This window comes from Bos mutus, chromosome 8, assembly GCF_027580195.1.
Source record: "Bos mutus isolate GX-2022 chromosome 8, NWIPB_WYAK_1.1, whole genome shotgun sequence".
Lineage (NCBI taxonomy): Eukaryota > Metazoa > Chordata > Mammalia > Artiodactyla > Bovidae > Bos > Bos mutus.
Genome location: NC_091624.1, coordinates 47,739,265 through 47,765,037, shown reverse-complemented (window position 1 = coordinate 47,765,037; position 25,773 = coordinate 47,739,265). Strand labels below are relative to the sequence as shown.

General features: G+C 38.4%; 1 protein-coding gene across 1 annotated transcript in view; it reads left to right on the top strand.

The window, feature by feature from the left end:
* The window catches only part of ERP44 (endoplasmic reticulum protein 44), a 96,784-nt gene that overhangs the window by 23,167 nt on the left and 47,844 nt on the right, over positions 1–25,773 (top strand). The window contains exons 2-3 of the mRNA XM_005897023.3: positions 20,958–21,030; positions 22,875–22,914. Coding sequence (XP_005897085.1) covers positions 20,958–21,030; positions 22,875–22,914 — 113 coding nt within the window. The remainder of the gene's footprint in view (positions 1–20,957; positions 21,031–22,874; positions 22,915–25,773) is intronic.

The following is a 25,773-nucleotide window of genomic DNA, read 5'->3' as shown; positions in this document are numbered from 1 at the left end:
AGGCTAGAGAATGTGAACTTCAGCTGATTGAAACTTACTTTTCTCTGTCTTTTAAAATAGAATCCAGTGGTAAGTACAGTATTTTTAAAATTCATCGTCTTCATTTGATTGTAAATTGACTTGTCACTTTTTTACTTGCTTCTTGTCCTAAGGCAGGTCAGATATTCTTCTCAAGTCTTTTTGTGAGTGGGAGGTCTCTAGAATTATCGCTGTCTGATGAATTATGTTTCTTTTTCCTACTTAAAAGTGATCCTTTCACTGTCATAATTTGAGTTCTAGTCCCTAAGCAAAAGTTTCAGAAAATGCCTCTGTTTTAACAGGCAAGTAAATGTCATTCATGTCCTCTTCCAGCTTTAAGTAGATGGGCTTCTTTTGGGTCTCAAAGAATTGTAGAATGTCTAAACACGGAAGAATTTTAAAGTTACTTGGTTAATCTCTTTGCTCATTAAGCAAACATTGTGGAGTCTCTACCATGTGTCAAGCACATACTAGGTACTAAGGAAATAAATGAACAAAACGGTATAAAAGCTACACTTCATTGGCAAAAGTAAAATTTTACTTAAGAAAAGTAAAATTTTTTTAGAGCAGAAAATTTTGAGTTATATATAATTTGTCAATTCATTCTTTCATGGATCATGCCTTTGGTGCTGTATCTAAAAAGTCATCAACTTAAGACCATCTTGATTTTCTCCTATGTTATCTTCTAGGAATTTTATTTTATTTTTTAATATAAATTTATTTATTTTAATTGGAGGCTAATTACAATATTGTATTGGCTTTGCCATACATCAGCATGAATCCGCCACGGGTGTAGTTTTGTGTTTTCCGTTTAGGTCAGTGATCTATTTTGAGTTAGTTCTGTGAAAGGTGTATGGTCTGTGTCTACATTCATGTTTTGCACGTGCAGTTTGTTACAGCACCATTACTGGAAAAGACTGTCTTTGCTCTTTGTATTGCCTTCATTCTTTCATCAAGGATCAGTTAGTTGATTCTGTTTTTCTTGGTCTATCTCTGGCCTGTCTATTCTTTTCCATTGATCTGTTTCTGTATTTCCACTGATCTTGTGCCAGTACCACCCTGTCTTGATTATTGTGACTTTATAGTTAGTCTTGAAGTTGGTGGTGTCAGTCCTCCAGTTTTGTTCTTGTCCTCAGTGTTGTGTTGGCTAGTCTGTATCGTTTGCCTTTCCACATAAACTTTAGAGTTAGTTCCTTAATATCCAGATAACAACTTGCTGAGAATTTGACTGGGTTTGCATTAACTGAATAGATCAGGTTGGCAGGAATTGACCTCTAGACAGTTTTTGAGTTTTCTGGTACATGAATATGTACTTGGTTCTTCTTTGATTTCATACATCAAAATTTTGTAGTTTTCCTCATATAGATCTTGTATACATTTTGTTAGATTTGTACTAAGTATTTTTATTTTGGATGGTGCCAATGTGATGATGTATTTTGAATTTCATGTTTAACCTGTTGATTGCTGATTTAGGAAAGCAATTGACTTTTGTGTATTAACATTATATTCTGTAACACTGCTGTAATTGTTTATTAGTTCTAGCGACTTTTTGTCATTTGTTTTGAATTTCTGCATGGATTATCAAGTTGTCTGTAAAAAAGACAGTTTTATTTTTTCCTTCCCAATCTGCATATGTTTTATTTCCCTTTCTTGTCTTATTGTATTAGCTAGATGTCCAGTGTAATCTTAAAAAACAATGGTGTGAGGAGACATCCTTGCCTTATAACTGATCTTAGTGGTAATGCTCAAGTTTTTCACCGTTAAGTATGATGTTTGCTGTACACTTTTCATATGTTCATTAACAAGTTGTAGAACTTCCGCTCTGTTCCTAATTTACATGAGTGGGTGTTAGATTTTGTCAAATGCATTTTCTGCATGTATTTATATAATCTTATGACTTTTCTTCTATAGCCTATTGTTGTGATGGATAACATTAAATGATTTTCAAGTGTTGAACTGGTCTTGCATATCTGGAATAAAACCCACTTGGTCATTGTGTATAATTCTTTCTATTTACTGTTAGACTCAGTTCACTGATATCTTTTGGAGGAGTTTTGCATCTGTGTTCATGAAAGATATTGGTTTGTATTTCCTTGTAATGGCTTGTCTGCTTTGGTATGAAGGTAATGCTAGCCTCATAGAACGTGTTAGGAAATATTTCCTCTGCTCCTGTCTTCTGAAAGAGATTGTAGAGAATAAGTGTAGTTTTTTTCCCTTTATTAAATGTTTGGTAAAATTCACCAGTGAACCCATCTGAGCCTGGTGCTTTCTGTTTTGAGAGGGTATTAGTTATTGATTCAGTTTCCTTAATAGGTATCAATCTGTTTAGATAGTCTGTTTCTTTGTGTGTTTTTTGGTAGATTGTGTCATTTAAGGAATTGGTCTGTTTCATCTAGGTGAACATAGGGTTCTTCTTCAGTTCAGTTCAGTCGCTCAGTTGTGTCCGACTCTTTGCGACCCCAGGAATCGCAACACGACAGGCCTCCCTGTCCATCACCAACTCCTGGAGTTCACTCAGACTCACGTCCATCGAGTCAGTGATGCCATCCAGCCATCTCATTCTCTGTCGTCCCCTTCTCCTGCCCCCAGTCCCTCCCAGCATCAGAGTCTTTTCCAATGAGTCAACTCTTCGCATGAGGTGGCCAAAGACCTGGAGCTTCAGCTTTAGCATCATTCCTTCCAAAGAAATCCCAGGACTGATCTCCTTCAGAATGGACTGGTTGGATCTCCTTGCAGTCCCAGGGACTCTCAAGAGTCTTCTCCAACACCACAGTTCAAAAGCATCAATTCTTCAGTGCTCAGCCTTCTTCACAGTCCAACTCTCACATCCATACATGACCACAGGAAAAACCAGAGCTTTGACTAGACGGACATTTGTTGGCAAAGTAATATCTCTGCTTTTCAATATGCTATCTAGGTCGGTCATAACTTTCCTTCCAAGGAGTAAGCGTCTTTTAATTTCATGGCTACAGTCACCATCTGCAGTGATTTTGGAGCCCAAAAAAATAAAGTCTGATACTGTTTCCACTGTTTCCCCATCTATTTCCCATGAAGTGATGGGACCGGATGCTATGATCTTCATTTTCTGAATGTTGAGCTTTAAGCCAACTTTTTCACTCTCCTCTTTCACTTTCATCAAGAGGCTTTTGAGTTCCTCTTCACTTTCTGCCATAAGGGTGGTGTCATCTGCATATCTGAGGTTATTGCTATTTCTCCCGGCAATCTTGATTCCAGCTTGTGCTTCTTCCAGCCCAGCGTTTCTCATGGTGTACTCTGCATAGAAGTTAAATAAGCAGGGTGACAATATATAGCCTTGACGTACTCCTTTTCCTATTTGGAACCAGTCTGTTGTTCCAGGTCCAGTTCTAACTGTTGCTTCCTGACCTGCATACAAATTTCTCAGGAGGCAGGTCAGGTGGTCTGGTATTCCCATCTCTTTCAGAATTTCCCACAGTTTCTTGTGATCCACACAGTCAAAGGCTTTGGCATAGTCAATAAAGCAGAAATAGATGTTTTTCTGGAACTCTCTTGCTTTTTCCATGATCCAGCAGATGTTGGCAATTTGATCTCTGGTTCCTCTGCCTTTTCTAAAACCAGCTTGAATATCAGGAAGTTCGCGGTTCACATATTGCTGAAGCTTGGCTTGGAGAATTTTGAGCATTACTTCACTAGCATGTGAGATGAGTGCAATGAGTGAGATGAGGGTTGTTCTTAGTATTCCCTGATTATCCTTTTAATGTCCATGAGATCTGTAGTGATGTGCCCTCATTCACTTCTGATGTTAGTAATTCCTAATTATGCCAATTCTTTTATCCTTCTTTCTTTACCTCTATCTCATGGCAGTTAAGAAAAAGGAGACAAAAATGTACAAAGGAGATAGATTCTGAAATTCAGATTTCCTTTTAGCAAACCACAGTCATTTCCTGAGTAATATTTTAGTAAACAAAAACGACATGGTGGTGATGGAGGTTATAAGATAATAACCCTTAATATATATGAGAGCTTTGAGGCCATCTCTGCCTGGAAAATCCCATGGACGGAGGAGCCTGGTAGGCTGCAGTCCATGGGGTTGCTGAGAGTCAGACACTACTGAAGCGACTCAGCAGCAGCAGCTGGGGGGCTTTTAGACCAGATAAGAGAAAGACAAACCCATTTGCTTTACAAAAGTTAATTTAGGAGCCTAGGAGGCAGTATTAAAGAGTCTTCTTCTAATGATTATTTAATTAGGTTAGATATCTTAGCTAGTATATGGCCTTTCAAGGATGTGTTTGACATTTAGAATTGGTTTGGTTAGAAGTAACAGGATGTTATGAAGATAACAGATTTTTTAAGTTAGTGGATTAATATGTTAGGCCAGTATAATAATGGAATCATGTTTGGATTTGGTAATAAAAATATTTTTACCTTAAAACATAGTACTGAAGAAAAAGAAGCTAGAAAGCCTGAGTTCATTCTAAAACTAAGTGAATGTAGAAAATAGGAAACCAAAACTTTCACTGAAGAACAGTTTTTCATTGAAGGCTGTTAACTTGTCAAAAAGAAGTCAAGTTCACATGTTTAATAGTGAAATACAATCATTTTTTGACATATGTAGGAGATATTTCCTTCATATTCATATTCTGCATTGTAGGAATGCATGGGCTCCCAGAAGAACCTAGTAAATAAGAGAGTTTAAAACTTTAAATTATGTAAGTGAAAACATTAGTGTTTAGTTCACTATATTATATTGTGTACTGACTGTCTTTCCCATCCTAATTCCCCACTTACCTGTGGGTTCTTAACTTTTTCTCCCAAATAAACTGCTTGTCTCAGGGGTCTACTTTTGGCAGGAGCCCAAATGAAGATAAGCTATCATTTTCCTCTAAAATGTCCTTTTTTTTTTTAACATAACTGCTTGCATCCTCATGGTATCATATTACATGTATTTGTTATTTCCTATGTGGGCTTCCCAGGCAACTCAGTGGTCAAGAATCTGCCTGCTGATGCAGGTTCAATCCCTGGGTCGGGAATATAAGGAAATGGCAACCCGCTCCAGTATTCTTGCCTGGGAAATCCCTTGGAGACAGGAGCCTGGTGGGCTATAGTCCGTGGGGTCACAAAGAGTTGGACATGATTGAGTGACTAAACAACAATTGTTTCATATACACTAATTCTTGGGCTTGATTAGATTGAAATCAGGTTTAGTTTTAGGGGATTAAGATTACTTCATAAGTGGTGCTTTTTATTTCCTATTGCATTCTTTTAAGAAACATTAGTATATAGTTAATGCTGCTGTATGCTATATATGAGAGTTATTGTGAGGGGGAATCCTAAGAGTTTGCATCACAGGAGAAATACATATTTTTTTAATTTTGTTTCTACATGAGATCATGGATGTTTATTAAACTTACTGTGGTAATCATTTCATGAGTGTATACATTCAGTGATTATGCTTACCGCTTACACTTATACAGTGCTATGTATCAATTATATCACAAGAAAACAGGTAGAAAAAAGCAACATGTGGTTGTCCCACTTGTAGAGATGTTAAGATTGTTCAGTAACAGTGCTGATGTGGTTGTTTCACATTAAGATTAATTCAAAGCTTCTGGATATCCTAGGCAAAAAGGGACTATGACTTACTGTATAATACTCATTACTCCATGCCCAGCAGTTATCTAGGCTTCCTTGATGGCTAAGACAGTAAAGAATCTACCTGCAATGCAAGAGACGTGGGTTTGATCCCTGGGTTAAGAAGATCCCCTGGAGAAGGGAATTGCTACCCACTCCAGTATTCTTACTTGGAGGATTCCATGGACAGAGAAGTCTGGTGGACTACAGTCCATGGGGTGGCAAAGAGCCAGATGTGCTAATGCTAATGCTAAGTCACTTCAGTCGTGTCCGACTCTGTGTGACCCCATAGATGGCAGCCCACCAAGCTCCGCCATCCCTGGGATTCTCCAGGCAAGAATACTGGAGTGGGTTGCCATTTCCTTCTCCAATGCATGAAAGAGAAAAGTGAAAGTGAAGTCACTCAGTTGTGTCCGACTGTTAGCAACCCCATGGACTGCAGCCTACCGGGCTCCTCTGTCCATGGATTTTCCAGGCAAGAGTACTAGAGTGGGGTGCCATTGCCTTCTCCGAGCCAGATGTGACTTAACGACTAACACTTTCTTTTTTGCAGGAATTATGGTGACTATTAAAATACTTGAGAGGAAATGTTCTCTTTCTTTTTTTAAATATGAAAGTCAAATTATTAAGTTTGATCTTGCCAGTTATAATATAAATATCAATATAGTGTTATTCACATCTCTTTCCCAAGTGCCTTGGACAGCGCCTCAGTTCAGTCGCTCAGTTGTGTCTGACTCTTTGCGACCCCATGAATCGCAGCATGCCAGGCCTACCTGTCCATCAGCAACTCCCAGAGTTCACCCAAACTCATGTCCATCGAGTCCATCCAGCCATCTCATTCTCTGTTGTCCCCTTCTCCTCCTGCCCCCAATCCCTCCCAGCATCAGGGACTTTTCCAGTGAGTCAACTCTTCGCATGAGGTGGCCAAAGTACTGGAGTTTCAGCTTCAGCATCAGTCCTTCCAATGAACACCCAGGACTGATCTCCTTTAAGATGGACTGGTTGGATCTCCTTGCAGTCCAAGGGACTCTCAAGAGTCTTCTCCAACACCACAGTTCAAAAGCATCAATTCTTCTGCGCTCAGCTTTCTTCACAGTCCAACTCTCACATCCATACATGACCACTGGAAAAACCATAGCCTTGACTAGATGGACCTTTGTTGGCAAAGTAATGTCTCTGCTTTTCAATATGTTGTCTAGGTTGGTCATAACTTTCCTTCCAAGGAGTAAGCATCTTTTAATTTCATGGCTGCAGTCACCATCTGCAGTGATTTTGGAGCCCAGAAAAATAAAGTCAGCCACTGTTTCCACTGTTGCCCCATCTGTTTCCCATGAAGTGATGAGGCCGGATGCCATTATCTTTGTTTTCTGAATGTTGAGCTTTAAGCCAACTTTTTCACTCTCCTCTTTCACTTTCATCAAGAGGCTCTTTAGTTCTTCTTCATTTTCTGCCATAAGGGTGGTGTCATCTGTAGGTTATTGATATTTCTCCTGGCAATCTTGATTCCAGCTTGTGCTTCTTCCAGCCCAGCGTTTCTCATGATGTACTCTGCATAGAAGTTAAATAAGCAGGGTGACAATATATAGCCTTGACGTACTCCTTTTCCTATTTGGAACCAGTCTGTTGTTCCAGGTCCAGTTCTAACTGTTGCTTCCTGACCTGCATATAGGTTTCTCAAGAGGCAGGTCAGGTGGTCTGGTATTCCCATCTCTTTCAGAATTTTCCACAGTTTATTGTGAGTCACACAGTCATAGGCTTTGGCATAGTCAATAAAGCGGAAATATATGTTTTTCTGGAACTCTCTTGCTTTTTCCATGATCCAGCGGTTGTTGGCAATTTGATCTCTGGTTCCTTTGCCTTTTCTAAAACCAGCTTGAACATCTGGAAGTTCACAGTTCACGTATTGCTGAAGCCTGGCTTGGAGAATTTTGAGCATTACTTTACTAGTATGTGAGATGAGTGAAATTGTGCGGTAGTTTGAGCATTCTTTGGCATTGCCTTTCTTTGGGATCAGAATGAAAACTGACCTTTTCCAGTCCTGTGGCCACTGCTGAGTCTTCCAAATTTGCTGGCATATTGAGTGCAACACTTTCACAGCATCATCTTTCAGGATGTGAAATAGCTCAACTGGAATTCCATCACCTCCACTAGCTTTGTTCGTAGTGATGCTTTCTAAGGCCCACTTGACTTCACATTCCAAGATGTCTGGCTCTAGGTGAGTGATCACACAATTGTGATTATCTGGGTCGTGAAGATCTTTTTTGTACAGTTCTTCTGTGTATTCTTGGCACCTCTGCTTAATATCTTCTGCTTCTGTTAGGTCCATACCATTTCTGTCCTTTATTGAGACCATCTTTGCATGAAATGTTCCCTTGGTATCTCTGATTTTCTTGAAGAGATCTCTAGTCTTTCCCATTTTGATGTTTTCCTCTATTTCTTTGCATTGATCACTGAAGAAGGCTTTCTTATCTCTCCTTGCTATTCTTTGGAACTCTGCATTCAGATGCTTATATCTTTCCTTTTCTCCTTTGCTTTTTGCTTCTCTTCTTTTCACAGCTATTTGTAAGGCCTGCTCAGACGTCTGGCCATTTTGCTTTTTTGCATTTCTTTTCCATGGGGATGGTCTTGATCCCTGTCTCCTGTACAATGTCACGAACCTCAGTCCATAGTTCATCCGGCACTGTATCTATCTGATCTAGTCCCTTAAATCTATTTGTCACTTCCACTGTATAATCATAAGGGATTTGATTTAGGTCATACCTGAATGGTCTAGTGGTTTTCCCCACTTTCTTCAATTTCAGTCTGAATTTGGCAATAAGGACTTCATGATCTGAGCCACAGTCAGCTCCCAGTCTTGTTTTTGCTGACAGCGCCTAGCATGTAATAAATGACTCAGTGAAACATTTGTGGATTGAATGAATGACCTAACAAAAGACTGAAGAATATTTGGAGCACATGTTTGTAGACTCTCTTACGGGCATCCTGGGGAAGAATTACAGTTTAGCACAAGGAGGGCAGTCATAATTTTCTCTGGGCATATATGTATGAATATTTGTTCTGGACTGTTATCTTGCCAGAGCCAGTGCTAGATACTAATTGGGAGATGGTGATGAATGGAATGGTCTCTCACACATTTCCCCCTGGTCCCAGAGGGTGTACAGAAAAGGAAAACAATTCTCATCTTGAATTTTCTTCCAGTTCCTATGCTCTGTTAGTACTTCCATTTCTGGAAATCTGGGTTTTAGAGAGGTGGTGTTTTATCAAAAAATCCTTTCCACACAATGATAAGCTCATTCTCAGTCCTGAAGAGTGTTTTGTAATAAGAGTATTCTCTGAATGTCAGAGAAGTGCATTGTCTTCCAGGTAAATTGATTTATCCATTTTTAGGATACAGTGAAGAACAAAACACAGATGACATCAATTTTTAATGGAAATTCTTACATGATCAAATAACTAATATGTAAGAAAAAGTATGAATTACAGCATTTTTTCTTTTTATTTTCTATGGTTGTTTTTACTGACAGAATTTGATTTAAGGGATTGTATTATTTATATTTGAATTCTTTGTTTTTGCATAGAATTTGTTTTCTGAAACATGTCTGCACCCACCATATTTTGAGTTATTTAATGAAGAAGGTTGTGACTCTTTTAATGTTTCTTTATAAAAGCGAATTGGTTCTGACTTGTCCAAAATGGGTTGCACTGATGTTATAGGAAGGTTGTATCTGCGCGAGCTAAGGGTTATAGTAGCTTCCCAGTGCTATTCTATACTTAGTCCTGCTTTTCCCCTCTCTTTGAACTTGTGGTTCATTATAATGCTTCTGGGAATACTAACAGTGAGATGTGCCTTGATTGATACTCACCTTCAAGGCTCTTACAGTGCCTATCAGCCTCAGCTTATTTTCTCTGGGGACCTTTCATATCTCTTAGCTCCTGGCAGCTAACTGCAGACCTCTGTGTTTCTGCTGCCTGCCAGCTTAATGCAAAACTGAGAGAGAGAGCACTGGCCCCAGGGAGGAGAAGCGCTCTGGTCCCATGGCATTGGCACTTCCGGTGGGAGGCTGATTTGTCAAAATCTGGATCATAAATAGAAGGAACCTTGTGCCTGGTACATTACTTGTTTCTTGCTATAGGAGACACACAGGTGTCCTAGGTGGTGCCAGTAGTAAAGAACCTGCCTGCCATAGCAGGAGACTTGAGAGACGTGGGTTGATCCCTGATTTGGGAAGATCCCCTGGAGGAGGAAATGGCAGCCCATTCCAGTATTCTTGCCTTGAGAATCCCATGGACAGAGGAACCTGGCAGGCTACAGTCCATGGGGTCACACAGAGTTGGATACGACTAAAGCAACTTAGCACGCGTAGGAGACACGTAGTTTGTGAAGGGCTTTGAGAATCTCCCAGTAGGAAGGCGGGTAAATGAAAGATTCAGCAAAAATACAATAAGCTGTTACTGCAGAATTCCTCGCACATGTAATGGCAGTTGAGAACAGTAATGCCATAGAGAAGATATATCCTCTACTGAAGCTTCTATTTTTTGTGTAGAAATATCTATTCAAGCAGGACATACTTCTAAAAATTAACATCAATGTAGATTTCTAATGAGATTTTAGTTTCCCATTTCTCTAAAATCGGTAATTTGCATGTCAATACAAAATTTTCATGAATGAGCTTACTGTATTCACATTTGAGGGCCAAAAAATGTTGTACATGATTTAAAATGAATTTACTTGCTTGTTTGCAGAGTCAAAACTTGTTGTCTAAGGCCATGGTACTTCATCTTTAATATGAACAGAGTCACTAGGAGATCTTATAAAACTGGAGATTATGCTTCAGTAGGTGGGGTGGGGCCTGCATTTCTCCCCAGCTCTTCCATGATGCCACTTTGCTGGTTCAGGGACCACTGTTTGAATGCAAAGTTTGAAGTCATTGGGCTATAAGACAAACTCAATCACTGGAAATACTTTCTGTTTTCTAAACTCATTTACTAAGATATTCTAATAAAACACAGTAAGGCCGAGGAAATGCTTTTGTTACTATAAATCTTGCCAAAAGAAATATTTAATAACCTCTTCTGCCTGGTATTAAACTGTATTAGCTTCTGGTCCTGAAAGTCCCAAATCATTTATTTTCATGACTGAATTAACAGCCTTAAAATGGAACAATACAAGACATATTGGGTTTTTATCCACTATTGTAGCATAGCTATTTGTAAGTGTGAACATTCTCTGTGCTGAAGTGTCTGGAAGTCATGCCAGGGAATAGCTGAGGGAACTGGAAGAAGGTATTACTAGGGATTTGTGACAGCTCAAAGACAGCAATAGCAAGGGGTTTCTGTAGTAAGTAGAAAGATCACTTCTGAGTATCCTTCTAAATCTGAGTGTGTGTATCATCACCTAGTGTTGTGCTTTTCATCATTACATTATTAAAAACAAATTTTAAAATAGACTTATTTGATAACCTTATTTTTCTCCAACATGTTAAAAATGTTTATTGACTATTCCCATTTGTGAACCCCTTTTCCTTGGTTCTCACTTCTAACACCCTACCTCTAAATTCTCAGTTTATTATCACGATCTGCCCATTCATTCACTTAGTACATATATGAGTAATCATTATGTACTGGTAGGTACCGTAGTAGGTGTTGTGTGGGGTACAAAGTGGAATAAGGTACAATCTCTACTTTCAAGGTACTGAACATCTCCTATAGGAGGTAAGGTAGAACAAATAATCTGTGTGAAAAATTAATATGTTAACAACCTAAGAAAGTGTTCTGGAGCTTCAGAGGAGAGAGAAATTAATTATTCTTGTCTGGGATCATCAGGAAAGCCTTCATAGAGAAGATAGCATTTGAACTGGGTCTTGAAAACTAAATGCTTTCCTAGCTGTTTCAAGCAGAGGAAGCTACATGTGCAAAGTATGGAAGCAAGAGACTAAGATGTCACATTTTAGGAACTGCAAACACTGAAGACCCCTTGCATTCTTGGATTTGTAGCTTAGAGGATTTGGACCATTTGTGAATGATCCTTGAGCAGTCATATAATAATTTTTCTAAGTTACTGATTTTACCAATTTTATCCCCTTCCTAAGAACCCAATGTTTCAAGTCAGTGCCTAAGGCTAGTGATTGGTTTAGCTTAGCATTCATATCTTGGTCCATCTTTATTTTTCCCTATTCATCTCTCATTCTACTCTCATTTTACTGCATGTTATATGGGAGGACATTATTAATGCTTATTAATAATTTAGGATTTGTAAAGAGATAGTTACAGTTGCTCCCAGTTACCAAGAGTCTACTACAAATGGGCTGACCATGTATAATATATAATTTATTGTCCAAACTGGGACCCTTCTGAAAGAGAGTGGTGCTATTAATAATATTCCAGGGCAAAAAGCATATACTGGATTTGTCTCAAGCAACATAGAGTATCTGACCAACTAGAATGTATGGTCAGTGTTAACTATGCTTCATGTTACTTGGAGTATAGAATATGAATGGGAAGCAGTATGATGTGATTTAGGAATGCTATGCTAAGTCACTTCAGTGGTGTCCGACTCTGTGCGACCCAATAGACGGCAGCCCACCAGGCTCCCCCGTCCCTGGGATTCTCCAGGCAAGAACACTGGAGTGGGCTGCCATTTCCTTTTCCAATGCATGAAAGTGAAAAGTGAAAGTGAAGTCGCTCAGTCGTGTCCAACTCTTAGCGACCCCATGGATTGCAGCCTAACAGGCTCCTCCGTCCATGGGATTTTCCAAGCAAGAGTACTGGAGTGGGGTGCCATTGCCTTCTCTGTTAGGAATGCTAGTGTAGGTACTTTGTGAATGATCCTAAATGCAAGCTAAGGAGTTAGGCTTTTATGCTGTAGACAGTGAAAAACCATTGGAGATTTTTTTTTTTTTTTTAGGGGCAGAGGAATCGATACATGCAAAGCAGAATTCAAAAAGATTTAGTCTGGACTCTGTGGGTAGGTTGGATTGAAGGGAGATACTGATTCAGGGAGTGTCATTTAAGGCTCTTTTCAAATAGTAACCACTCAAATGGTTTTAATGTACTAGGAAAATGTGTTTATTTATTTTAAAAATTATGCTGAGAATTTTAATAGTTCACTTCCAACATGTGTTATTATTGATGTTAGTTGTACTTCTAAAGAAGATCCTGTTTGGTTGACATCTTGTTCAGTTAATGTTTTTTTCGAAAGAGGAATTGCATTAGGGCTTAGCAGTGAGTGCCAGAGCATTTTATATGTATTAGTATTATAGCATTTTTACATGTTAACACTGTAACAGTAAGTTTGACCTCACGTTGAGAGAAGGTAAATAATAAATCTTCCCAAGATTTATTTCCAAAATACTTTTTTTAAAATCATGTAACTAACTTTTCATTGTATCTTTTTTAAAATTTATATCTAATCTAGAGAGAATTTTAATTTTGCAGTAACTCCCATTTCCGTAACCTACATTTGTCCTTTTTCTATGCTTGCAGAGCAGGTTGGGCTTTTCGAGGCAGTGGGGAAAGGCATTTTCTGCCAGGAAAACCAGACAAAGCAATATGGAAGAAGGAATTAATCTTTGAAGGATTGATTATGCAGTAGTGGAAAAGAGAAAAGTAACTGGCTACTGAGTGGCTTAAAAATTGCTGTGGAAATACAGCTAGTGCACTGGTTTCACCAGCCAGTTGGGTGGCCATAAAGGGTACAGAGACATTAAAGGAAAGGCAAGCGTTTCAGTTCCCAAAGATGTCTCAGTATTTAAAAACCATCTAATGAAGAAAATATTCTTTACTTGCTGAAGAAGAATCTCCTATTTATTAATTTAAAAAAAATGTTATACAGTTTGAGAGGCTACTTTCCATTTACAGTTACTGCAAAATACTGGCTGTATTTCCTGTGTTATACAATATATCCTTTAACTTGCTTAAGCTTGAGCTTACAACCAACATAAGATGATTGGCAATGCTTTTTAATTTTCTTCGCAAGAAAATGAGCTAATGAACTGGAGAGAATGACCAATTTGTAAAATATTTCAGAAATTTGTGTCTGTATATTTACATATGTTGTAATATTTCATCATTAGAGGCTAAATTCTCCAGGACTATTAAGATCTATTGAAGATTTCTATGTAGGCTTTTGTTGTTTCTTCAAGAAAAAATTAAAAGTTAACTTAAAGTGTAAATTAAAAAAAATTATTTTTGTCCTTCTTTCCTGATTTAGAGCTACTTGTCTGTATTTTACTTAAGCACTATAGCAGTTGACACATAAAGATGTTTCCCCAGGAGAATCTTGTTTCTGCCCATGGCTGACATGAAAAGAAACAATTTGTCAGACTAGTGGGGCTTGCTAACAATTCAAATAAACAACCTGTCTTTCCCTTCATACTGTGTATTAATAGAAATGTTAATGATAAATTGCCTCCCTTACACCCTACAGTGAGGAGAGATTACTGGGTCAGAGACAGTGTTCTTGCTTTGGGCCCCCTTAAACACAGCTGTTAGCAGAATCTGTCTTAGCAGTTGCATGCTCATTGGCACTATGCTTCTTATGTAATAGTTATCTGCTTAATACAGCCAAATTGATTGTGCCTAATTTTTGTCACTCTCTAGCTTGTAAAAAGCAATTAAGTTTATTTTTTTTTTAATTTTACATAATTGTATTAGTTTTGCCAAATATCAAAATGAATCCGCCACAGGTATACATGTGTTCCCCATCCTGAACCCTCCTCCCTCCTCCCTCCCCATACCATCCCTCTGGGTCGTCCCAGTGCACTAGCCCCAAGCATCCAGTATCGTGCATCGAACCTGGACTGGCAACTCGTTTCTTACATGATATTTTACATGTTTCAATGCCATTCTCCCAAATCTTCCCACCCTCTCCCTCTCCCACAGAGTCCATAAGACTGTTCTATACATCAGTGTCTCTTTTGCTGTCTCGTACACCGGGTTATTGTTACCATCTTTCTAAATTCCATATATATGCGTTAGTATACTGTATTTATGTTTTTCCTTCTGGCTTACTTCACTCTGTATAATAGGCTCCAGTTTCATCCACCTCATTAGAACTGATTCAAGTGTATTCTTTTTAATGGCTGAGTAATACTCCATTGTGTATATGTATCACAGCTTTCTTATCCATTCATCTGCTGATGGACATCTAGGTTGCTTCCATGTCCTGGCTATTCTGGCAGATCACCTAACAATTGCTAATCAGATGACTCCTGATTGACTGGTTTAGAGTTCATTTCTGGAAGAGCCTCAACTGTAATTAAGTGAAGCCATGGTTGGTGATGTGGAGCTTAGCAAAATAACTCTACTTGGGGTCTGTGGTCTTGTTTCTAACAACAGTATTGATACAGCAAGATTTTAGAATGGATTGTATGTTGAAAAAAATGCAAGAGATCACATAAAAATATCATAGAGCAACAAAGCTGGTCATTATCAAAGTCAAGTCATTAAATAACTCAGTAGTCACTGACAGTGTCTGCTAGGTGCTGAGGGCACAAAAGCATAAGGCATAATATGCACGCTCTATCTCAAGAGCTCTCAAACTAGTGGTGGCGGTAAGAACTGGAGAAAAAAGTGAGTCACACAGATATGATCATGATCTTCAGCTGTGTAAGCCAAGGAAGCCCATTTTTGAAGCATATGCTTCTCTGTAAACATGTATTTTGATGGGCGGTGACTAAGTCTTCAAAAATTATGCCTTATGCTTTTGTGCCCTCAGCACCTAGCAGACACTGTCAGTGACTACTGAGTTATTTAATGACTTGACTTGACTTTGAAAATGACCAGCTTTGTTGCTCTATGATATTTTTATGTGATCTCTTGCATTTTTTTCAACATACAATCCATTCTAAAATCTTGCTGTATCAATACTGTTGTTAGAAACAAGACCACAGACCCCAAGTGGAGTTATTTTGCTAAGCTCCACATCACCAACCATGGCTTCACTTAATTACAGTTGAGGCTCTTCCAGAAATGAACTCTAAACCAGTCAATCAGGAGTCATCTGATTAGCAATTGTTAGGTGATCTGCCAGATAGACCCACTACCATCCTCTAAAGGAAAGTAAATTTGCAATAACCAACCAACTTTTTTTTCCTTTGCCTAGTATAATGTCTTTGTTCCTTCTCCACTCTGCCTATAAGAGTCTTTCATTTTGTACAACTCCTTGAAGCTCTTCTCTCTGCTAGATTGGATGCTGTGTGATTCAAATTTATTTCTGCTCATACATCCTTAAACATTTTAATGTGCCTCAGTTTATCTTCAAAAAGTTTATACAGTTGTCTAGAGCTAGTCATACACTGATGTGGGGAAAGATTTGTTAATTGTGGTATGGGTAGTAAGTAATGACTAGTGAGGGAAATCTGAGCTTTCCAGTTGATTTTCAAGGTATTGAAAATAGTGAGATTAGTATATAAGTAAAATATTCAGGGATTTTAAATTATCTGGCTTGCCTTTAGGAGAGTATAATTTATTGGTTGGGAGGCCTGGCGTGCTGCGATTCATGGGGTTGCAGAGTCAGACATGACTGAGCGACTGAACTGAACTGAACAGAAATAATGTCAGCTATTAACTACTGGTATGGTAACTTGAAAATAAGACTAGTAGTATTCTCAGGCTTTTTCTAAGAAAAGAATGAATTTATAGAAGTATTTCAAATAATTATGGGCTTATTTAGCTACATCAGTATGTGTCTTTATATTACTTAGAAACTGACTGTTGGTGAATTATAAAATTTTAAATTGTAACTGTTGTGAGTACCAAAAGCATCCGTGAAATGAGCAAGCAGAAGAATGTCTTTGGTACCTTGATCCAGGGTCTAATGTTAGTTGTCATTTGATAAAGAGCAGTGGTTCAGTGAATGGATTTCCACACATAAACAGGATTGAACCAAAAACTGTCCAGATATCAAATGGAAGCAATTTAAATATCCATTGACAGAGGAATGGATGAAGATGTGGTGCATGTATACAATGGAATATTACTCAGCCATGAAAAGAATGAAGCAGTGCCAATTGCCCCAACATGGATGGACCTAGAGATTGTCACACGAAGTAAAATAAGTCAGACAGAGAAAGATGAAGATCATATGACATTGCTTATACAAAACAGAAATAGAGTCACAGATGTAGAAAACAAACTTATGGTTACCAGGAGGGCAGGGGAAGATAATTGGGAGACTGGGATTGACATATATATACTACTAGATGTAAAATAGATAACTAAGGGAATTTCTTGTGGTACGGTGGTCAGGATGCTCCACTTCCACTGCAGGGGACATGGGTTTGATCTCTGATCAGGAAACTAAGAATCCCACATGCCACACTGCATGGCCAAAAAAAACAAAAAAGAATTGGGGGAAAAAAAAAAAAGATAACAAATAAATACCTAATGCGTAGCACAGGGAACTCTACTCAATACTCTGTAATGGCTTATATGGAAAAAGAATCTGAAACAGGGAAAGACTAGAGATCTCTTCAAAAAAATTAGAGATATCAAGGTAATAGTTCATGCAAGAATGGGCATGGTAAAGAAATGTTAAGGACCTAACAGAAGCACAAGAGATTAAGAAAAAGTGGTAAGAATACACAGAAGAACTATGCAGAAAAGGTCTTCATGATAACCAGATAACCACGATGGTGTGCTCACTCACCTCGAGCCAGACATCCTGGAGTATGAAGTCAAGTGGGCCTTAGGAAGCATTACTACGAACAAAGCTAGTGGAGGTGATGGAATTCCAGCTGAGCTGTTTCAAATCCTAAAAGATGATGCTGTTTAAGTGTTACCCTCAGTATGCCAGCAAATTTGGAAAACTCAGCAGTGGCCACAGGACTGGAAAAGGTCAGTTTACATTCCAATGCCGAAGAATGTTCAAACTATCACACGAGTTCGCTCATTTCACATGTGCTAGCAAGGTTATGCTCAAGATCCTTCAAGCTAGGCTTCAGCAACCAAGAACTTCCAGATGTACAAGCAGATTTCGAGGAGGCAGAGGAACCAGAAATCAAATCGCCAACAATTCATTGGATCATGGAGAAAGCAAGGAAGTTCCAGAAAAACATATACTAAAGTCTATACTAAAACATATACTAAACATATAAATATAAAACATATAAACATAAAACATATACTAAAAACTATACTAAAGTCTTTGTGTGGATCACAATAAACTGTGGAAAATTCTGAAAGAAATGGAAATACCAGACAACCTTCCCTGCCTCCTGAGAAACCTGTATGCAGGTCAAGAAGCAACAGTTAGAACCAGACATGGGACAACAGACCGGTTCAAAATTAGGAAAGGAGTATGTCAAGGCTATATATTGTCAACCCTGCTTATTTAACTTACATGCAGAGTACATCATGCAAAATGCTAGGCTGGATGAAGCTTAAGCTGGACTTAAGACTGTCGGGAGGAATATCAGCAATCTCAGATATACAGATGATAGCACTCTAAAGGCAGAAAGTGAAGGGGCACTAAAGGGCCTCTTGATGAGAGTGAAAGAAGAGAGTGAAAAAGCTGGCTTAAAACTCAACATTCAGAAAACTAAGAGTGTCGCATCTGGTCCCATCACTTCATGGCAAATAGATGGGGGAAAAAATGAAAGCAGTGACAGATTTTATTTTGGGGGGGCTCCAAAGTCATTGCAGATGGTGACTGCAGCCATGAAATTAAGACACACTTCCTCCTTGGAAAGAAGACTATGACAAACCTAGACAGTATATTAAAAAACAGAGACAACACTTTGCCAACAAAGTTCCATGTAGTCAAAACTAGGGTTTTTCCAGTAGTTATGTATGGTTGTGAGAGTTGGACCATAAAGAAGGCAGAGTGCCGAAGAATTGATGCTTTCAAATTGTGGTGCTGGAGAAGACTCCTGAGAGTCCCTCAGACTGCAAGGAGATCAAACTAGTCAATCCTAAAGGAAATCAGTCCTGAATATTCATTGGAAGGACTAATGCACATCAACATGCACAGTCCTGTTTGTACTTTTGGGCCATAGGTAATGTTTCAAACTTTTTCTTACAGCTTGCTGCCAAAGCAGATGTGTGTCTCTTTTTGAAATCAAATACTCAATTTCTCCCTTTATCCTCTATGCTGATTTTTGTATGTATTCATTCCTTGGTTGAGTTTATTTTTCATGGACTTGTTCACCAATCTCACCAAATATGATGCTGAAACATCTGTCTTTCACTCATTGTATATTATCAAATTGCTTATTGAATTTGATGCCATACATGATTTGTTTGATTTTGTCCTTGTTACTTAATGCTTGTTTCTCCATTAGAAGTAAACTTTGAGTGCAGAAACAAAGATAAAAACACATAGTGTATTAAAGATGGAACCTAAAAATAAAATAGACTAAACATTCAGTTCAGTTCAGTGGCTCAGTCATATCCGACTCTGCGACCCCATGAATTGCAGCACGCCAGGCCTCCCTGTCCATCACCAACTCCCGGAGTTCACTCAGACTCATGTCCATCGAGTCGGTGATGCCATCCAGCCATGTCATCCTCTGTCGTCCCCTTCTCCTCCTGCCCCCAATCCCTCCCAGCATCAGAGTCTTTTCCAATGAGTCAGCTCTTCGCATGAGGTGGCCAAAGTACTGGAGTTTCAGCTTTAGCATCAGTCCTTCCAAAAAACACCCAGGACTGATCTCCTTTAGAATGGACTGGTTGGATCTCCTTGCAGTCCAAGGGACTCTCAAGAGTCTTCTCCAACACCACAGTTCCAAAGCATCAATTCTTCGGCTCAGCTTTCTTCACAGTCCAACTCTCACATCCATATATGACTACTGGAAAAACCATAGCCTTGACTAGACTGACCTTTGTTGGCAAAGTAATGTCTCTGCTTTTGAATATGCTATCTAGGTTGGTCATAACTTTGCTTCCAAGGAGTAAGCGTCTTTTCATTTCATGGCTGCAGTCACCATCTGAAGTGATTTTGGAGCCCAGAAAAATAAAGTCTGACACTGTTTCCACTGTTTCCCCATCTATTTGCCATGAAGTGATGGAACCACATGCCATGATCTTCGTTTTCTGAATGTTGAGCTTTAAGCCAACTTTTTCACTCTCCTCTTTCACTTTCATCAAAGGCTCTTTAGTTCTTCTTTGCTTTCTGCCATAAGGGTGGTGTCATCTGCATATCTGAGTTTATTGATATTTCTCCCGGCAGTCTTGATCCCAGCTTGTGCTTCCTCCAGCCCAGCGTTTCTCATGATGTACTCTGCATATAAGTTAAATAAGTAGGGTGACAATATACAGCCTTGACATACTCCTTTTCCTATTTGGAACCAGTCTGTTGTTCCAGGTCCAGTTCTAACTGTTGCTTCTTGACCTGCATACAGGTTTCTCAAGAGGCAGGTCAGATGGTCTGGTATTCCCATCTCTTTCAGAATTTCCCACAGTTTCTTGTGAGCCACACAGTCAAAAGCTTTGGCATAGTCAGTAAAGCAGAAATAGATGTTTTTCTGGAACTCTCTTGCTTTTTCGATGATCCAGAGGATGTTGGCAATTTGATCTCTGGTTCCTCTGCCTTTTCTAAAACCAGCTTGAACATCTGGTAGTTCATGGTTCACGTATTGCTAAAGCCTGGCTTGAAGAATTTTGAGCGTTACTTTACTAGCGTGTGAGATGACATTACTTTTTAAATAATACAACTTCTTAAAACCTAAGTAAGCAGTTGTTAGTTTAGTTTAAAATCATGCCTTTTCTTCGTTTTGTAGATGGCAATCTGAAATTTTCTTTGAATTTAGTGTCTTAGACATGTTAAAGTGGATACACTTATTTTACCTACTCTTACTCTCTTCTTTATAGCCTCTCACCTTCACATTGTTAAACCACCTGCATTCGAAGACCAGGCAAGAAGGGCTTTTGGTTAACATTTTGAAAAGTCTTTCTTGAATTCTTTTCAGTATTTTGTTCTGTCTTAGAAGCATGGTGGGTTAGAATCAGCAAACTTAGCCTCGGTTTTATATTATTTCAAGACTGTTAATAATCTGGCAATTTTTTTTCTAGTGGCAGCAGAGATAAAGTTGTTGAGAATATTAATTTAAAAGAGTACATTTTTAATTTTGAAAATTGTTTAGAAACAGTTTCTTTTATGTATTTAGAAAGAAGTATAGGAAATCTGTTGAACCCCGTTTCCAGGCTTGAGAAGTTGTACTGCTATTTCAGTGATCCCATGAAGAGTTAGAGTAGATAATAAAGATTAAAACCAACTGGTAATTTTGTAACTAGTGGAACCAACTTAGTTTGTGAATTTTCTTTTTAGACTTTTAGCATCATTTGCCTTTTGTAGAAACATTTATTAATTTTTGCATTTTTTAAATTTCCAGGTAACTTCGGTTTTTACTCCTGTAACAGCTGAAATAATAAGTCTTGATACAGAGAATATAGATGACATTTTAAGTAAGTACCTTCGTATTTTTAAAGTATACTTTCTTTTCTATTAAGAATTAGTTTATATACAAAAACAAAATAAAATCTCAGTTACCTAAAACAGTTGAGGAGCCAGCATTCTGATTAATTCCATAGTGTCTGTGTGTGTGTATGTGTGTCTGTGTGCATATGTATTTAACTAAGCACTTTTCATTTTAGTTTTGGTAAAATTCCTTAAAATGTGTAAATCTGCTTTCCTGTGTTACAGGTAAACTTTTAGTCTTGTTTTGTTTCTTTGCCTTGTCATAAATACCACTCTTAGAGTATTTTGTGGCTTAAAGACCAGCAGTTTCCACTATGCAGTATTATGTTAATGACCTTAGGACACAGTCTACAATTTTTTTGTATATGTGTATTTTTTAGCTTTTAACTATATCATGTACTCTGATCTCTTTGTCATTGATCCAATTAAGTTTAGTAAGTATTTTTGCTTGTTTGTTGACAGTGTGATTGTAGATTCAAATAATTTGGGGGAAGACATTTCTTCTTGTTTTTAAAAGAAGTAGAGGGAAGGTGAAAATGTGGTTAATCGGAAAATCACAACTTAGGAGATTTAAGAAAATGTACTGTGGATAAATGATGTCTTTTTTTTTTTTAATATTTCATTTCACCCACTGATTTGAGCAAAACTAAAAATAATGAGAGATAAAAGCATTATTCATTGACCATCATATGTTGTCTTGTTTCCTTGGAACTGGTTTTAAATGCTAGAAAGTCTATTCCCACATTGTGGGATTTCTTGAGATAAACTTTAGCCTATATCAGTGTCACATGGAGGACTTATAATACCAGTATTGATAGGCCTGCCCCCAGTTCCTGATAGAAATCGCTAGACCCAACCTAAGAATTTGCATTTCTGCAAGTTGCAGTGTGATGCTGGTGCTTCTGGTTCCAGGAACCACAGATCGAGAACCACACTGTGTCAGTGAATAGTACATGGACAGAAAATGCCTCAAAGTTATTAAGTAAAAAAGGAAAAAGAGAATTGAAACTCGCAAATCATCTTCACTCCTTTCATCTTTCACATTCTAGAATATCTTTGTGGGTATGATTTGTGTGTGTGTGTGTGTGCGCGCGTGCGCGTGCATGCAGTTTACTGAGTACTGAGTTTTTGTTAGATTTAGGCAAAAGGAACAGATACCTTTCTCCTGTCTTCACATCTGGATATGCAAATAATACTGAGTTATATTTTGCAACAGAGAATAAATGTTAAACGGGTAGGAACCAGAAAAGGTACATCTTACGCAACACTGTTATTTGTAGATTACTTGTTGCTACTAGGTGGCATCTGAGTTTTAGAAATAGCTTACTTATACAAGTCTGTTCTCTGCAATAGGAGTTTATTGGTTGGCCAAAAAGTTTGGGTTTTTCGGTAACATCTTAAGGAAAAACCAAATGAACTTTTTGGCCAATGCAATATTTGCAGAGCTAATTCTCAGTTATTCATGAATGTGGAAGGTCAAAAAATGGATTAATAAAATCCAGATCACTCCACTTCACTTTTTATGAGAGTAGGCTATTTAGTAGCTTACTTGCCTGATCTGAGCTTGATTCTCTGTTTATTTTATATTCATTCAGTGGAGGTATTAAGATGGTGGATGTAGAGAAAAGGAGTAGGGGCTCCCACAAATTATGTAAGCCATTTTTGATGCTATGTACAGGTTTCTGAGTGAGAGATAACTTAATAGTTACTGTGTATTTTTCTTGAGCCTTTAAAATAGAAAAGGCTATGATAAAAACCATTATCTTGAATTATGTCATAATTATGTAGACATAAGTAACTTAGATTATTTGGTTTTGTTTTTCAATTTCAGACAATGCTGATGTTGCTTTAGTAAATTTTTATGCTGATTGGTAAGTAATATCTTATTTTGGCGGGGAGGGGTACATCATTAAGGGTTTTGGGGTTATTTTGTTTTTTTGCTTTTAACTTTCTAGAGGTGATTTTTCTTTGCTAGAAAGGAGTAAGTAGGGAAGCCTCTTTCTTCTGTAAGACAATACTCCATAAACAAAATTAATAATTCAGGTTCATTTATTTACAGATGAAGCAACTTAATTTGGTGAGCATTTGTTTTAAGAGAGAAAATATACTGATTCCGTCATCCCACATTTTAAAATAAAAGCAGGCTACAGAATAATTCAGATTTCTGTCTTAGTCTGTCTGTCTCTCTTTGTCTCTCAGTCTCTCACTCACACATGCACACACACATGTACATATTGCAGTTCTCTATTTTTCCTTACTGAGGAAGTAAGGCAGTGTTTGGAGGTGAGGATGTGGGTATGGCAGATTTAGAAGGAAAAATAATGTTGATATTTTGTAACGCATACCATCCACTGCTACTTCTAGGAAGCCTTGACTCCTTTCCCTGTCTGAATCGGACTCTGTCTTGTCTGTTCACGTAGTTCCCTATGTCCCACATTCTACTACATTGTTTTGTCTTCAGTCTCTGTGTTCCAGCAAACCAGTTTTGAGGGCAGAGATAAAGTTTTTCTTAGTGTTCCCAGCATTGAGCACAAGGGCACAGTATATTGTAGATGTTGAAGAATGTGGCATGGGGATAGGAAGAGGGGCACTTCAGCTGGAGAGAAGTTTGAAACAACTCACATCATCCTTATTCCCAGACAGTCTGTACCTTATATGACCCTCTTCGGCTTACCACCTAGCAGGTGCCTCTGCCCCTACTTCAAGCCACACATAGTCCTACATTTTACCTAGGTATCTGTTAACAGTCTTAGTTTATTTCTTCTGCTTCTGGTCTTATACGTCTCCATTCTTTTGCTGCAAAGTAAGCCAGAGTAGTCTTTCCTAAAGTGCAAATTAGATTAGTTTACACCTCATCTTAAAAACCTTAAATATTTTCCATTACTTTTATGTGAGTCCCTTAGCTTGGCCTGGAAGGCCCCTGGTGGCCCTGTTCCTTCCTACCTGTGCTGCTGTATCTCTTGCCTCTCCATTCCCATATTCTGTTCTGTTATGCTTCTGTAATACTCTCTTTCATCACTGACCTTTAATCATGGTATTTCTCTGTCTGAATGGATCTCTCTTCTCTTACCCACTTGTTTACTTCATTAAGTCTGAACCATCCTTCAAGTCTTAGATTAGATGCCACTTTCTCCAGGCCACCTTCCTACATCATGCCCCTACCCCTACTCTCAAGTACAGTTAGGAACCCTTTCTATATCTGCTCATAACCCTGCATACTTAGCCAGTCATAACACTTGTATGCCACGGTTTAGTTGGTGCCTCCCTCCTATATCATTAACTTTGTGAAAAGTTACCATATCTATCTTTTTTTCAACATGAATCACCAAGCACTTTGCATGACAGTTGGCAGATAAGTACATAGTAAATATTTACTGGATCAACAATATATAGTATCTGTATTTAAAGAACTTTAGTAGAATGTTGAAGATATACAGAGAAAATACCATTTATAAAATGTACAACAGAAGATAGCAGTTTCCGAAGTAAATTAGGATTGTCCAGATGTAACATTCAGAGAAGAGGATGGCACCCCATTCCAGTACTCTTACCTGGAAAATCCCATGGGTGGAGGACCCTGGTAGGCTGCAGTCCATGGGGTCAATAAGAGTTGGACATGACTGAGCGACTTCACTTTCACTTTTCACTTTCATGCATTGGAGAAGGAAATGGCAACCCACTCCAGTATTCTTGCCTGGAGAGTCCCAGGGACGGCGGAGCCCGGTGGGCTGCCGTCTATGGGGTTGCACAGAGTCGGACACAACTGAAGCGACTTAGCAGCAGCAGCAGCAGCAGCAGATGTAACATTAACCACAGAATGTGGTAGAAAATTATTGAATTCAGTCCACTTTAAAAGTAAACAGATTCAGAGGAATATTTTCCCATACTTACCTGACTAGATTGTGGCAGAGTTGAAACTGTTGGGTTGACCAAAAAGTTCATTTGGGTTTTTCCATAAGATGTTGCAGAAAACCCAAATTAACTTTTGGCCAACCCAGTAGAATGCAGTTACCTTGATGGAGGGGTTTTGTGTGTTGTAAGAAAGAGAAATAGAACATGCCACCAACCCTGTTGTGAAAAAGCAGATTGAAAATGTGGACTAACTGCAGTTATTTGAGAAACATATTACCAAAAAATACTTGGAGTTATACGTAAGTTTTATGGTGTTTTATTCAATGGAAAAAAACGTGGATAACTTGACTTAGGACTTAGACTTATACTGCGTGGCCTCAAAGTCAGGATTCTGAGTTCCCTTTGGGAGTTACAGATGTGGCACAGCTTAAGGAAGAATTCTCTAACAGAGTTGCCTAAAAATATACCTGAAAGGACAGTAAACCACAGTAGAACTTAATAATGCTGTTATGTGCCAGGTTCTTTACATATATTGTTTTTAATGCTCAGAACTACTCTCCAGGTAGGTATTATAATTTCCATTTTAGATTGAGGAAATTGAGGCTCAGAGAGGTCATATGGCTAATAAGTGGTGGAACTGGGATTTAACCTCAAGTATGTCTGACTCTGAAGCTTATTTTTTTTCCCACTAAGCTCTACTAGTTCAGTTCAGTTCAGTCACTCAGTCATGTCCGACTCTTTGCCTTCCCATGTTATACTAGTAAGTGTCCTTAAATTGTCCCCTCAAAGACTTTTGCCCCATTTGGTTGATTTGTAAAGGGTTGATTTCAAGTACTAGATACGGAGATTGGATTCAGATGACTCTTCAGTTCAGTCGC